The following is a 13,950-nucleotide window of genomic DNA, read 5'->3' as shown; positions in this document are numbered from 1 at the left end:
GCCCTGATAAACGTGAATAATCTATGTCCGACTGACGCATCTTCTCCATTGTGCGCGTGCACGTGGGGCCTACCTGGACGGAGCAGCAGCTGCACTGACTCAGAATGGGAAGGTTTAACTCGAGACATGAGACCAATCATAGTGCGTCAAATAAACGGTGAGCATGTCGATTGGCCGCCACTTCTGCCAGTCACGTTGGGATTAGTGCCGTCCTCTACAGAGGCAGCGGAGAGCAGCACCGGCTGCCTGGCTGCAGTAAACATGAAGAAGAGGAATGTTGCTTGCTGTGAAAAAAGGTAAGCCGCATCGTTCCAAACTAATATTTATACCCACTTAAGGTTCAATTAGAGGGGCGTCATCTTTCACTTGAATAAATGCAGGTTAGTATTTGAGAAAAAGAAATAGCCCCAAATAAACAGCACAGTTTTTATACTATATACTTTCCTATCATTGCATGCACGTTTTGTTTTTTAATTGTGCAGTAGCTTTAAAGCCTTTTCATCCTTAATCTTACCGAATGGATGCATGCATCACTACGCCTGGGCTATCTAGGCTACCAGCCACGGGGTAATGTTATGATGCAAACAGTTAAGTGATCTGCTAAAATATTTAACCCAAACTTAACGTAAGCAGTCAGATGGAGCCATTTTGGCAAGTTCCATTAAAAAAAAAAATGCAGATTCAACATACTACAATGTTCAATTTAAGCTACATGGCACCTTTTGTATGAATGTGGTTTTCTTTAACAAACACTTTAACTAATCCTAAATTATATGTATGTGTGTGTGTGTGTGTGTGTGTGTGTGTGTGTGTGTGTGTGTGTGTGTGTGTGTGTGTGTGTGTGTGTGTGTGTGTGTGTGTGTGTGTGTGTGTGTGTGTGTGTGTGTGTGTGTGTGTGTATATATGTATGTGTGTGTGTATATATATGTATGTGTGTGTGTATATATATGTATGTGTATATGCATATGTATATGTGTGTGTGTATGGAGAGAGAGAAATAATGGGTCAGTTTAATATTGGCTAACATCTAGTCTCTATTTGACAGGCAGTTTGATGGGCATAAGACTTTTGAGGACTTCCTCTGCAGTCCCCCTCACCCATCTTCACCATGTGGGCCTCAAGCACTCGACTGGGCTGCCTCGCTGATTAGGAGCTCTCGAATGATGGAGGGCAAACACACTGTCGTGCCTCTCTACCCTCCCATAAGTGAGCTTATCCTCATCAGGCTGTACGCACCCAAGAGGTGGGCCCCTGGATTTACGTACCGGAGCCGCGCCCCTCCCTGGGGAAGGCCCTGTAATGACCGTGACCAGGCAGAGCAGGATCTCACAGAGTCTAAACAAAGCGGACACTCTTCATCTGGCTCCTCGGAAGAACTCCTCCTCAACCCTCAGCCGCCTCGCTCGACAAAGGAGGCTGTTGCTGAGCTCTGCCGGCTGGCAGCGCAGCACCGGCAGCTTCTTGCCAATCTCCTGTCGCTCTGCGGAGACTGCGCCAGCCGAGTCGGGATGGGCAACCAGGAGGGGAAACTCCAGGATTACTTGGAAGGCAACGAAGTGGACCTCGCGGATCCGGCTCTCGCCAACAGCAACTACCAGCACCTGCTGGCTGTGGCTGTGGAGAGCAAGAAGGCCCCGTCCAAGGGGAGGAAGTTCAAGAAGTTTGGGGGCAAGAAGCCAGACGGTGCGGAGGATGCCACGCAGGGCAAGGCGAAGAGGAAAGGCCGACGCAGATCTTCCACCGTCGAACCTCTCCCCTCCGTTCCGGAGAGAGAGGACAGCATCTCCAGGATCCAGGCGCTTGTCTCCGTTGACCGCGTGACGGCGGGCTCCTACGTCAGGCAAGCCAGCAACTCCATCCCGTCTTTGGAAGAGGTCCTGCTGGAGGATGACCTCCACGTTGAGGTGCAGGGCTGGATGGAGGACAACCCCAACTTTGACCCCCAGCTGGACTTTTGCAACGGCCTCTCGGAACTGGACAGTGATTTCTGCCTGGGCTTGCAGTCTCCCTCCACCGGCCTGCTGGAAGGGCTGAGCCGGAGGGAGAGCGGGAGCAACCTCCGTCCCTTGAGGAGGTTTGACTCTAAGGGGGAGGAAGATCAGTCGCCGGACGGCTCGGCGGAGATGAAGACGGCTCACCAGCTGTACGGCGAGATACACCAGAGGGACCCGGGCGTCCTGGTGGTGGCCAAGGTGCAGGACGTGGACAGGACGCTGCGGCATGTCCCCCGCAGGACCTCCAGCGCCGGGGTCCAGCAGCAGACCTACGGGGAATGGAGGGAAGCCACCAAAGGTCACGGAGGAAGCATCGGCCACCACTCGGGGCTGAAGCTTTCAGACGGCCTCCGTTTGCCCCTCTCCCACACCACGGACCAATACTCCCCTGCTCCGTCCCACGCCAAGAAGAGCCCCCTGTCTCCGTCCCTAGCTGGGGTTTTCAACACCTCCTTCCCGGCCTCCAGCAACCTGCAGAGCATGTCCCCTGTGCTGTCCCCTCTGTCGGCCTCTGCACGGGTCAGCCCGCCGCTCAACCACAGGATCCTGCTGCTGTCGGACAAGGACGTGAGCCCCGACGGGGAGGGCGGAGACGGACCCACCGTCGCCACGGAGATGGTGGATAAGAACGGCAACAAGCAGACTGTCCCTCGTCTGAGTCTGAGCCTCGGCAGACAGCCCAGCAGCAGCAGTAGCAGCGGGAGCAGCAGCTCCAAATGGAATTCTCTCAGTCACTGCCCGACCACAACAACAACAACAACAACAACAGGTGATTCAGTGTTATTTGAAAAAGTCTGTTATGCTGCAACCTCTGCCTAAACATCATTGTTCCCACAGCTATGCTTTAATGCTCTGAATGGTTTTCGGTGTATGCCCTAGATCTGGTGATGAAGGGGTCGATTACAAAAAAGGTGTTTTGAAGGGAGAGAACGGTGTGTGTGTTGAGCTATTGATGGGTTGCTTGTTACTCTTGGTGTATGTGTGTCCGTCTGCACGTCCGTCTGTCTAGTCACTCAGCCTCCGAGCACCGCAGTGTGCATCCAGCCCTCCACTGAGTGTCCACTTTCCTGTTTTCTAATGCAGACCGTACTCCAACTTTGGTAGCATCGTAAGCGTCAAACTTAACCTATGCAGGTATATTGCTGAGACCAGCGGAAAGTGTGAACAGTATTCCATATGCAATCCTTCACAAATGCTTCCAATTAAGCGTTGCGGTTCCAACTTGGCTCTGTTGCCCTTTTTTGTTTTGGTCACGTGAGAGCTGAGGATTAAAATCTCAACAACCACCAGTATGGCTGTAGAAGAGGCCCTCCCTGAGAACGGTTTCCTTGATGATGAACCAGTTAACCCGTTTCAGTGCTGCAGAGGTGCCAGAGGTTGAGAGTGAGAGAGTTTTCAGATCAAAGGAGTGCGGTTGACACAAAGTTCAGGTTGTGCTCTCAGGAACAGTGCTGCTAACTGAACCATTGCCAATCTGCTGCTGCTGCTCTCCTCAGGGACCCCTCGGTCTACCCCCCCAATCACAAGAAGTCGGAGGGATTAGCGATTTGCTGGTGTGTGCTGTCCTTCCAGCTTTCAGGGGTTGCTTCTTAATCTGGCCTACTGATGGCTCAAAGCTTGTGTGTGCAAAGAAAGAATGCCCGCCTTTTAATGAATGCATCTTCTGTCCTGACGCATCGTGTGTGAAGTCCCATAGAAATCAGAAGTCACCTGCATCAGCAGGTCAATGGGACTTCATTGATGGTATTTTGAACCACTCTTTTTGGATTTAAATTCAAATGAGGATGAGGAGGATGTAGTCATGCCTCCTGGACTGGTACACTCTTGGCGTTTTATGTGACCATTGTCTTTTCTTTTACAATTGGATCAGTAGAGGAGTTTTTTTGTATTCTCTATATTAAGTGCATGATGCCCATCCTCCCAGATTGGCAGTATCTTTATTTAACGCGATGCAGTCAGTTAGAACCACTGTTATTAGCCTTCTCACTCTAAGCAACATTTAGACCAGAAATCAGACGACAGTTGTATGGGGTAATTCCCTAACATATTTATGCTGTATTTGTATGTATTTATAAGTAACAGTAGTTATCTGACATGTTTTCTCTGGATATTTGTTTGTAGACTACAATAGTATAAAGTATGTTGTTTTGATCTGTTCAAAGCAATATGCACAGCGATAGCCATGAGAAAAGAAGAGTGGCAATGGTCTTCCTCACTGGCATGTGCATAGCCTCAGTCATGCAGAGATGAGTCAAATGTAGTCAATCTGTAATGACGGGCCTCTGCCCTCGGATACACGCACGCATGCACACACGCATGCACGCACACGCACGCACAGACACGCACTCAAATTTGTATATTATTTTAAAGGCCAGCATTATGAACCACTTTTATTTGATCTCTGAACAATGCTTTTGGATTAAGATATTTCTATTTTAGAAAAGTTTAGTCCTGTTAATTGAGAATGATTAAATGCTACTCTAAGTACTTGGATCGATCCACAATACAAACCCCAATTTGTTAAGGATTTTTTTTTGATATGGGAATCTTGTTAGGCTACCGAACAACGGTTCCTCCGTAGGTTGATAATATTGTAGTTGACTTGCTTGTTGATCTGACACTTTTGTTAACAAATCATTCAGTCGCGTCACGTGGTGAAGTGCAGTACTTTTCTCAAATCAGATTTTTATGGCTACCTTATTACCAAGTATGGCTAATCCTTTAGTCAAAGACTTATTAACCGGGTTATCTTGCCATATATTAACAGCAGGTTAATGGACGAGTTTAAGCAATACAATTTATTGGACATTATTTATAGTTATCAATTGTATAACCGTTACGTGTGGAACAAGTACAATTTCTACAGTTCTGTTCCGGGACTGTAGAAATATCGCAGCTTCGGTATTCCACATAAAAGTTGGTTGTTTTATACAAAACTTTTTAAAGGTTTTAATTTAATAACCGTACTCGCGCACGCACCTCAAACACCCCAAACACCCCAAACACTAGGATACAGAAGCTAACATAGCTTATATGCCAGCTCCGTAACCATGTTAACCAATAAGCTATGGCAAGGTCATATGAATCTGATCAGCTGTGCTGCAGCAGGATGTCATCCGTCTCCTGCTGCTGCTCCGTCCAGCAAGCTGTCATTCAACACAATGTGCACTGCCCTGCAACAATCTGCAGCGCTCAGCCAAGACAACGGCCAGCTCTGTTTCAGATAATGAAGTGGATTCTGCCAAGGCAGACTGGCTGAGGATAACTTAAGGAGAATCTCTCTATGCCACTGTGGCTGTCTCTCCCTCTCTCTGTGTCTCTCTCTGTGTGTGTCTCTCTCTGTCTCTGTCTCTGTCTCTCTCTGTCTCTCTCTCTCTCTCTCTCAGACAGAGAGAGAGAGAGGAGGTCCATCTCTTATAAATCACAAAATGTTTGTTTCTTAATGGACTGCTTTGCTGCGCTCCACTCTCGTTGGGAAAGAGACAATGCTCTTCTTCACTGTGGCTCTTAACAGCAGATGGTTTAGGCTACCAATGCGTGATGGCGTAATGCACTCATTGCAACAACTTTCAGATTGGATGGCTGATACTTCATAAAAACCAGACACGAATGCACCAAATGTTGCCTGGGTAAAGTGAAGCTCCTCTCCTCCAGGCACTGCTGTACTGTATATGAGGCGTGTGTGGTTTCAGTCTGGCCGGCTCTGCGTGTCCCAGCAGCCTCCGAGACCGGGTTTTTCATGAGTAATGGTTGAGCCTCCAAGCATGATGCCATGCTCCATTTCAGCTGAAGCTCTCGGTGTAACATGGCACCCCCACAGTCACACCAGTCACACCGGCCTCCCTGCCTATTCTGGCCCTTTTCCGCTCTGTAACCGCACAGCCAGCCGGTGCTGAGTCAGACATACACATACAGCCGCGTCTATTGTGTTTGGATTTTGTACAATTTGTATAAAAGACAGCAATTTATTCTTGAAGGGGATGGAAGAAGAGGGTGTGTGGGTGTGGTTGGGTGTTTTAGCCAGTAAAAGTGTTACTTTCCATGCCAGTTCTCGGTATTCTCAGCAACATTAAGATAGACAAGGTTCACCTTTTTGTCAGATGAAATAGTACAACGCATGATTTCAGATTCAAATATTTTGTGTTGGATCTGGGAGATGGAAGTTCCTTTTGTGTTTAATTTTTTTCTCTCTAGACTCTAGAGGAAGGTTTAAAGAGATTTGCATGGAACTAACATTTGACCCTCTAGTCTCTCCAGTGACTGTTAATCCTCATCGGGATGAGTTGATGTCACATTGACTGACAGGGGATTAACCTGTCCCACTGAGACATATTGAGCCATCACTCGTAATCAGGGCCCTCCACACACTGTGCATGTGCAGTATTCTGCTAGTGAGAAGAACAAACATGTATGTAGAAAGAAAATAGTGGTGAACTATTCTGGGTGTTCACTAATGTATCAGGCAGAGCTAATCTTTGGCCCCTTTCGAAGAGAGAAGGATTAAATAGGAATGAGAGGGCAGATTTGTGTGTGTGTGTGTGTGTGTGTGTGTGTGTGTGTGTGTGTGTGTGTGTGTGTGTGTGTGTGTGTGTGTGTGTGTGTGTGTGTGTGTGTGTGTGTGTGTGTGTGTGTGTGTGTGTGTGTGTGTGTGTGTGTGTGTGTGTGTGTGTCCGCACACATCAATGAATTAGTGTTTGGCACACATAAATCCAGTTCCCATTACCTAAAGTGCCGGTGCCTTTCATCGTCTCGCCAATATTCAAATTCAGCTTTGCTTCAGTAGCCTCAGGAGAATGCGGTACTGCAGTGGTCGCATGAAAGGCTCATTATTTATTAGGATCACTTCATTGGATCTGTGTTAGACCGTTACTAATTAATAATCTGGATAGATACTGTTCCCTAAATACTTTCTGTCTGCTACATCCGTGAGCAGAAACAATGCATTTTTACTGCAGTGGATTTATTTGTACCACAAATGTGGTACAATGTTCCCTTCTTGTCCAGCAGGGGTCAGTGTAGGCCTCCCGATGCATATTTAATTCCGTTGTTGGGTGATGGTTAAACTCCTACAGTTTTCCTTGTACTAAACATAGTAAGGACGCTGCAGGTTCTGGGATAGATGGCAGTAGATGTTTCGAATACAGTATAACGATTAGCTCAACTAAATCAGCCGTTGGAGAGCGAAGAGAGAAGCTGTGTCTGACCAGGTTCTTCTTGGCATTGAGAGCTGCCTACTGTGCATTTGGAGGCAGTCCATCATCCCTACTCAGCATTGCTAATTTTTCAAGTGCAGCAATGCAGTGTAGTTCAGCAGAGAAATCACTATAATAATGAAAAGTTGTTACTCTCCTCCTAGGTTTCCTCTGCTCTCCTGTCCTGTCATACTGCTCACCACCAGTAGGGCGGAAGGGCAGTGGTCTCAGAAAGATGATTGGCAGGGTTGTGCTGACGGTTAATCTCCCTCAGGATCAGGTTTCTGTGTTTTTGTTCTTGGTTTTCATAGAATAATAAATTGGCCCTGGACACTGATCGCATTCAAGGGGACATTAAGGCTTTTGTTTCATACAGTAATACAATGCATTCTCTATTGTGACCACATTAAAACAGATACATTTCACACCATGCACGTACACATTGATCTGTAAATCACTTATACCACTTTCCTATATGTCTTTCACATACATGGGGGCTTTCTTGAGAAGACTGAGCAGGGGGGACTTTTGAAGAGTAAACACACCAATTTCTTCATACATTACCCAGCTATGTATATCACTATCCACAAACCAGCCCCTGCAGTCTAAAGACACTATTTTTCATCAAGCCAGTGGTGGGACACGACATGAGAAGTAGAAACATGCAGAAAGAAGCTTGACGACCTGATGACGTTTCTTTAGGCGTTTTTACAATGTCGGTTTATTTATAGCGAGGCAAAAATCTCTTGACTGTACTATCACGTGATGCTCAAGTTGTGACAAGTGCCACGCCTGTACCCAGGCAATCAGAGCTTGCGTACTGGGATAAGAGATTAATTCTGTTATGCGCTAAGTCGTTCTCAATGGGCTCATAATGACGTAAGTTTTTTTTTGAAGAGGATGCTGTCAAACTGAGCCGTTCTTCCCTTAACATTACCCACAGCTGTACGACCCTGTGGTGGACATATGGAGGAGAGAGGCTCATGAAAGATTTACATATGATCTATATATGCATGAACGTGTGCATAGGGTGCATGTGTTGTGGTCACGCTCGCAGCCTGAATGTGTTTACTTAAAATAGTGCTCACTCTCACTGAGATATTTCTCCTTATCTCATTACCAACATGGAAGTGATATTTGATATTTGACTATTGTACTGTCGCAACATACATTCAGTCATTGGGTTGGGTTCTGTGAATGATTTGGTAAACAGTAACTAAATCCCATGTGTTTTTAGGTCAGCGCTACACAAACCCGTTTCTTCAGTGGCTCTGTGTCGACGCAGCCTCTGATGCTGAGCATGCAGGGGAGGGGGAGTGGCAGAGTGCAGATAAAAATAGCCTCCAACCAATATTTAGCCTGCAACAGAAAGCGGTCTCTCTCGCTCCGAGCGCTGTGATGCTGAAACACTCTGAAGTCCTCGGCCTCCACCTGCTTTGAGTCTCTCCACCTGTGACTCTGCAACAGCCCAACACCACCCACTACCTGTGTGTTAACGGCGATAAACATTTTGTGTGTGGGGTTGGGGGTGGGTGGGTGTGTGTGGGGCAGATAGTAAAGTAGGCCTACTTCTCAATTCCAGCAATTCTAGGAAGCATGTTTACTTGGAAAAGTAGATGCTTCTTGTACCCCTGAAATTGTATGTTACATAAATGTGCTGATTTGTATAAATGTGTTGGATCTTTAATTTTTTTTTGGATTCCGAATGAAAATTTGACTTGTCATGTAGTATCAAATAAAGTATATAACGTGTGTGTGCGTGCAGACGATGCCCTCATACGTCAAGATGATATCTGGATGCTGGACAGGGACGACTCCCAGGAGCCTTTGTCCCGGGTGCCCAGACCAGACCATCTGGACTTCCTGCGAATCACGCCTCCAGAGGACGACATCGTCGGAGACACGCCCTACTACCCCAACCTAGACTGCACGGTAAGCAGGCCAAGCCTTTGTTCACGCGCAGGCGCGCACATACTTGCCTTCTCTCACACCTACATTTTATGCATACAATTAATTTTATTGCTTATCCTCCCTTCCTGGTAGCAGATTTCTTCTGCTCTTCTTCCCACTGCTCTGAGCAACACATGTTCCCTTGGGGACTGTAGCATTTCTGGTTGTTAGGATTAGGAGCTCTGTCCAGTCGAGCGGTTCAACCACCTGATCCAAACTACTTAGAACTGTATTAGGAGGTCATGAATGTGGAACTCTGGGGCCAGCTTGAACTTCGAGCTCCGTCTCCTCAGCACTGCCGGGCGTTATCAGCCTCTCGTGTGTACGAGTTGGAAGGATCTCTCTCCCCTTAGTGTTCCTTTGGATCGCTCTCCTGCTCTTTATGTCTGTTCTGTTTGTCTGTAACTTTTCTTGAGGCGAGAGAACAACAAAGCTTTGGAGCTTGACGAGCAACTTCCCAGCTTGGTCAATGACTATCCAAATACGTTTCTGGACAACAGTGTCCATTCATGTTTCAGTCAATTGTAGTGATAACTTGACACTGTGTGAATTGGTTTCTCAGAAGAACCAACCAGACCTCTGATAAAAACAATAGAGGGCTTGGTGTAGGTTTGCGGTTTACATTCCTGTGGCTGATGACCTGGTTTAGGTACAGAATAGCGTGTGGCTCAGCTTGCCAGGTCTGTGTATTTCCAAAACAGAAAGAACATCTCGACACATGCAACGCCCACAATGCCAAGCCCAATTACCTTTGAACCTGGGGTTATATTCTTACAGCTCTCGGTGGCGTAGACTCCCGTTGTTATCCATGAAATACATGGAACCAATCACCGCGTATTGTTGCTCTGCACAGGATAATCTGTTGCTTTGAATAATTTTCTCAAAACGTTTGGATTTGTGTGTAGAGATTGTGATATTTTCTTTTAATAAAATATTTTGGTTAGTTTTACATTCAGAATGGGGGAGCATGGATAAACACAATATGACTGAAGACTGAAGGACAGTATTTGGCAATATTCAGAGCCTCATGTTCCTTGACAGTTTTTTTTTTAACGGAATGTTCTGCAGTAGGAGAAGGACACATGGGTCAGGGTCAGTACCAGCATGGAACGGGTCGGTGGTGAAAAGTACCCGGAGAGACATAACATTCAGGGTCCTTCTGTGAATAAGACCAATAGGCAGACATTATAATGGTCATTGATTCTCTCTTACATCTCAAATTGCTTATTTAGATGGATGACTTCAGTAATTCAATGATGATTACTATCCTGTTGCAATAGTATAATGATAATTTGATTATACTATAGCAAGAGACCAACCACTTAAACTGCAGTTGGTGTGCAGTGGTATCCGACTCGTGACTCTTTCCACGAGCATTCCTCTAAGAATCCATCTTCCCTCTTGGATTACATGTGCCATGCATGTTTGCATGTTATAAAGCAATCACATAACCCTTAAACCCTAGGACCCCCTCCCATACTTGATCCCATACCGAGGATTTGCAATTCCTAGACCTAAGTTCAGGTCAAGGAATATTTAGCATTGTTTACCTTTTTTATATAGTGAGCATTGACAAAGCGTTAGAAACATGGAAGGAATGAAGTGACGTGTGCTGTTTTGAGCATCGAGTGTGCTCGACCAGTCCGACGGAATGCTTTGAGGCTGACCTTACTACACGATACTTATGCATTCAGAGTGGTTAAAATGCCTCTGGTAGCAAAGAGCGCGATGGGATTGTTCTCTGAGTTTTGTACCCACCCGATTTCTTTTTTTTAAGGAATACCTAAGAATATTCCTTAAAAAATGTGGATGTTCAACTTTGATACTCTAGATATTCTGGTTCTAACTGTTTTTTTTCAGCTGCTCTTTCATAAGTTTTCCACCAGCTCTCCGCTCACTTAATCTCAGTGTTGTAATGACCCACTGCTGCGCTTAAAGGTTTAACCAGGGGCTGTTGTGTTTGCACCTCCCTTCCGCTCCACCAGACCGCAGTCGCTAACTCACACAGACAGAGTTTCCCTGAACCACGGCAACACAGACCTACTACGGAGCATGTCAACACAGAGAGGAGAGAGGGAGCGTGTGCATGTGTACACACTACCTGGGGCAGCCATTTTGCCTGAGTGAGTGAAAGGGGGTAATCAGACACCTGTGGTGCCTGCCGGTCCCACGTCCCTCCCAGTCGGGGTGGGACGGAGGCGGGCCCTAGACCGGATAAACCAGTCAGACACATTTCTCCCCGACCTCAGGGGGTTTTCCTCGCACCCCGTAGCAGCCTGGGAGCAGAGGTTGGTAGAGTGAGGCAAGCCACGCACAGAAGTGGTGAGGCAAGCCACGCCAGTGAATCAAAATAACTCTTGAACTTTGTAACTTTCCATACCAAAGTGATCGGGGCTTCTTTTTTTCCTTCAAATGTTTCTGGAAGGTGGATGACCGTTCCCAGGAGGATTATACTTGGAAATATTTCCAGCAGCGACTGAGCTGCTTGACTGCGATCGGAACGCCGGTGGACGTTACTTACTTTGACCCAAAGGAGAGGTTACCTTTTTTTTACGACATTATTGGAGGCTGCTCTGTATGCAGGAGAGATAACGTTTATTATTGTGTGTAGCCACTTTAGGAAGGTTAAGGAGAGGAGAGAGGTGCAGTGGGCTTTCCATACAAAGGACATTTGTTCCCAGGCATCGTGGGGGTGGAACAGGAGCAGTTTGGATGACAGGAAGGGGGAGAGATGACCCTTGACATCCTAAAAGGGACACTGGACTGGGGCCAAAACGTGTCCCTCCTTTCACCTTGAATCGGTTCCTCCAGAAATACAACAGGTTGAGAAACAAAAAATGGAGGGTGCTGGTAGGAGCCCGACTAAACCGGAGAGCCTGCCTCCGAGCTCCTTAATCAATAAGCTTTCCTCCGTCTTCGGCCGCGACTGGTCTGCACCGGCCGGGACAGCCGTCCTGACGTCTTTCAAAACTCTTTCGAAGGAGGAAGCTACTGTGGATGAAAGTATGCAAACATCTAGGCTCTTAAGCACAAATGCCGAGCTGCAAGACAGCGTGTATTCCCGTCATAAATGTGTCTCTGCGCCTTCCGTGGAAACACAGGACGTTCAATCGGGGACATTCACCCTCAAGGAGCAGTCAGTTGATTCGGATTTGCAGCGGGTCACCATGGTGGAGACCTACAGTGACGCTGAGAACGACGACGTTGACGACGAGAAGGGGATACACCCAGCCGTCGCACAATCGGGAGGGCTTTCTCGGACTCCGGAGATGCTGCTGTCGGAACAGACGGGCAGGGGAAGAGAGCGGCCCGGAGATCCGCCGCTTGAGTCCGGTCAGGAGTATAGATATATCGAAGAGAACGTGGACTACCCAGTGTTTAGAACTCACAATCTGATGGAGCTATCCCTTAAGAACCCGTCTGCACTTTCCAAAAGCAGGTTCCCCCGAACTAACTCTAAGACGGGCCAGGATGATCCAGACGGTCCACTGAGGGACACCTCAACCAACACGCCTGGGAATGACGAAACGCGACTATTTGAGGCTGTGGCTACACATGTCAAAGCAGACACCGTCAGCGTCAGTAGCATAGACGTAGTAACCAGTCTGGACAATGTGAAGGCGGAAGGGCTTTCTTCAGCAATACCCTCGGCAGATGAATGTGGTGAATCTGCATTGTTGTCATTTTCTGAGGCGCCTGTTAAAAAAGTATCTCTGATTTCCTTGGAAGTAGAGCGACAGAAAGCCCGAAACGTGGACCAAGTGAAGGAGATAAGCAGGGAGAAGCCAGGAGATGTGAAGGGGCCAGAGGAGTCTCGTTCCAGCGCTGTCTCCTCCCCCCTCCCCTTATCTACTACCACAAAAACTGTTTCACTCGGAACCTCCACTAGCCCAGAATCACAGTCGGACACTAATGGCAAGACTGAGGACCTTTCAGGGTCCTCTGGTTGCACCAAAGCACACAGTAACTCATCCGCCTCACCCCGGATCACACAGGACCCCACCAAGACTTGTGTCCGATCACCTAGCTCGTCACCAAAGAAAACGGCCTCATCCCTCCCGGCCTCCGCCAACTCATCCCCCTCCAAGACGGCAGCCTCGTCTCCGGCTCCGCCCTTCCAGCTGCCGGCTCTCTTCAGCGGGCTGAGGGTGCACAAGAAGGGTGCAACTGGGGAGGACCGGGAAACGCTTTCGGAGATCAAGCAGAGGGAGAAGGACACCGAGCTGGCCGTGCTCAGCCTGAAGAAGACCGTGAACAAGGCCAAGCAGTACCCCGAGCAGATCGTGGTGACGCCGGTCAGGAGACGCAGCGAACCCAAACAGATGACCGAAACCAAGAGCAACCTGCTCGGGCAGCTCAACCTGCTCCTGAACCTGGACAACCATGAGATGAGCAGCAGGCCCGACCATGAAAAGGAGTCCCCCGCTGAAGCCAAAAAGGATGCCCCCAAAGGGGAGAAGGAGGGGACGACGGAGCAAGACGTGGCAGTCGTCACAACGCCAACTGACAAAAAGAAAACCTCAGATTTAGCCTATGAAACTTTTAAAAACCTTTTTGGCCCAAAAACCCCGAAAAAGGAGATCACGGAACCTATGGACCTAGATGCTGTTAAACAGAAACTTAAAAGCGAGAAGGAGCTTCTGAAGTCTATCTTTGACAGAGCTGCAAAGTCTCCACTCAGCCCCACTGACCCAAAGAGTCCCACAGAGGTTTATGTATGTACCCGCCAACACAATCACTGCAATGTTTCCTTGACTCTGTAGGAGGTTCAAAATGGGATTGGGCAATTGATATTCACTGCTCCAGCGAGGTCT

The 13,950-nt window shown here is 47.7% G+C and overlaps 1 protein-coding gene across 2 annotated transcripts in view; it reads left to right on the top strand.

Moving 5' to 3' along the window:
• Positions 1 to 207: 207 nt before the first annotated feature.
• Positions 208 to 13,950, top strand: part of LOC132457834 (formin-like) — a 51,582-nt gene continuing 37,839 nt past the window's right edge. The window contains exons 1-3 of one of the 2 annotated variants that reach the window (XM_060052186.1): positions 208 to 296; positions 1,046 to 2,763; positions 8,952 to 9,118. In XM_060052186.1, the coding sequence (XP_059908169.1) occupies positions 262 to 296; positions 1,046 to 2,763; positions 8,952 to 9,118 (1,920 nt within the window). In that variant the 5' untranslated portion in view covers positions 208 to 261. Of the gene's footprint in view, positions 297 to 1,045; positions 2,764 to 8,951; positions 9,119 to 11,097; positions 13,852 to 13,950 lie in introns of those variants that run through there. The other variant, XM_060052185.1, reaches the window with a different exon arrangement.

The sequence above is a fragment of the Gadus macrocephalus genome, chromosome 5 (genome assembly GCF_031168955.1).
Source record: "Gadus macrocephalus chromosome 5, ASM3116895v1".
Classification (NCBI taxonomy): Eukaryota; Metazoa; Chordata; class Actinopteri; order Gadiformes; family Gadidae; genus Gadus; species Gadus macrocephalus.
The sequence above is the reverse complement of the archived record's forward strand: the minus strand, read 5'-3'. Positions and strand labels throughout refer to the sequence as shown.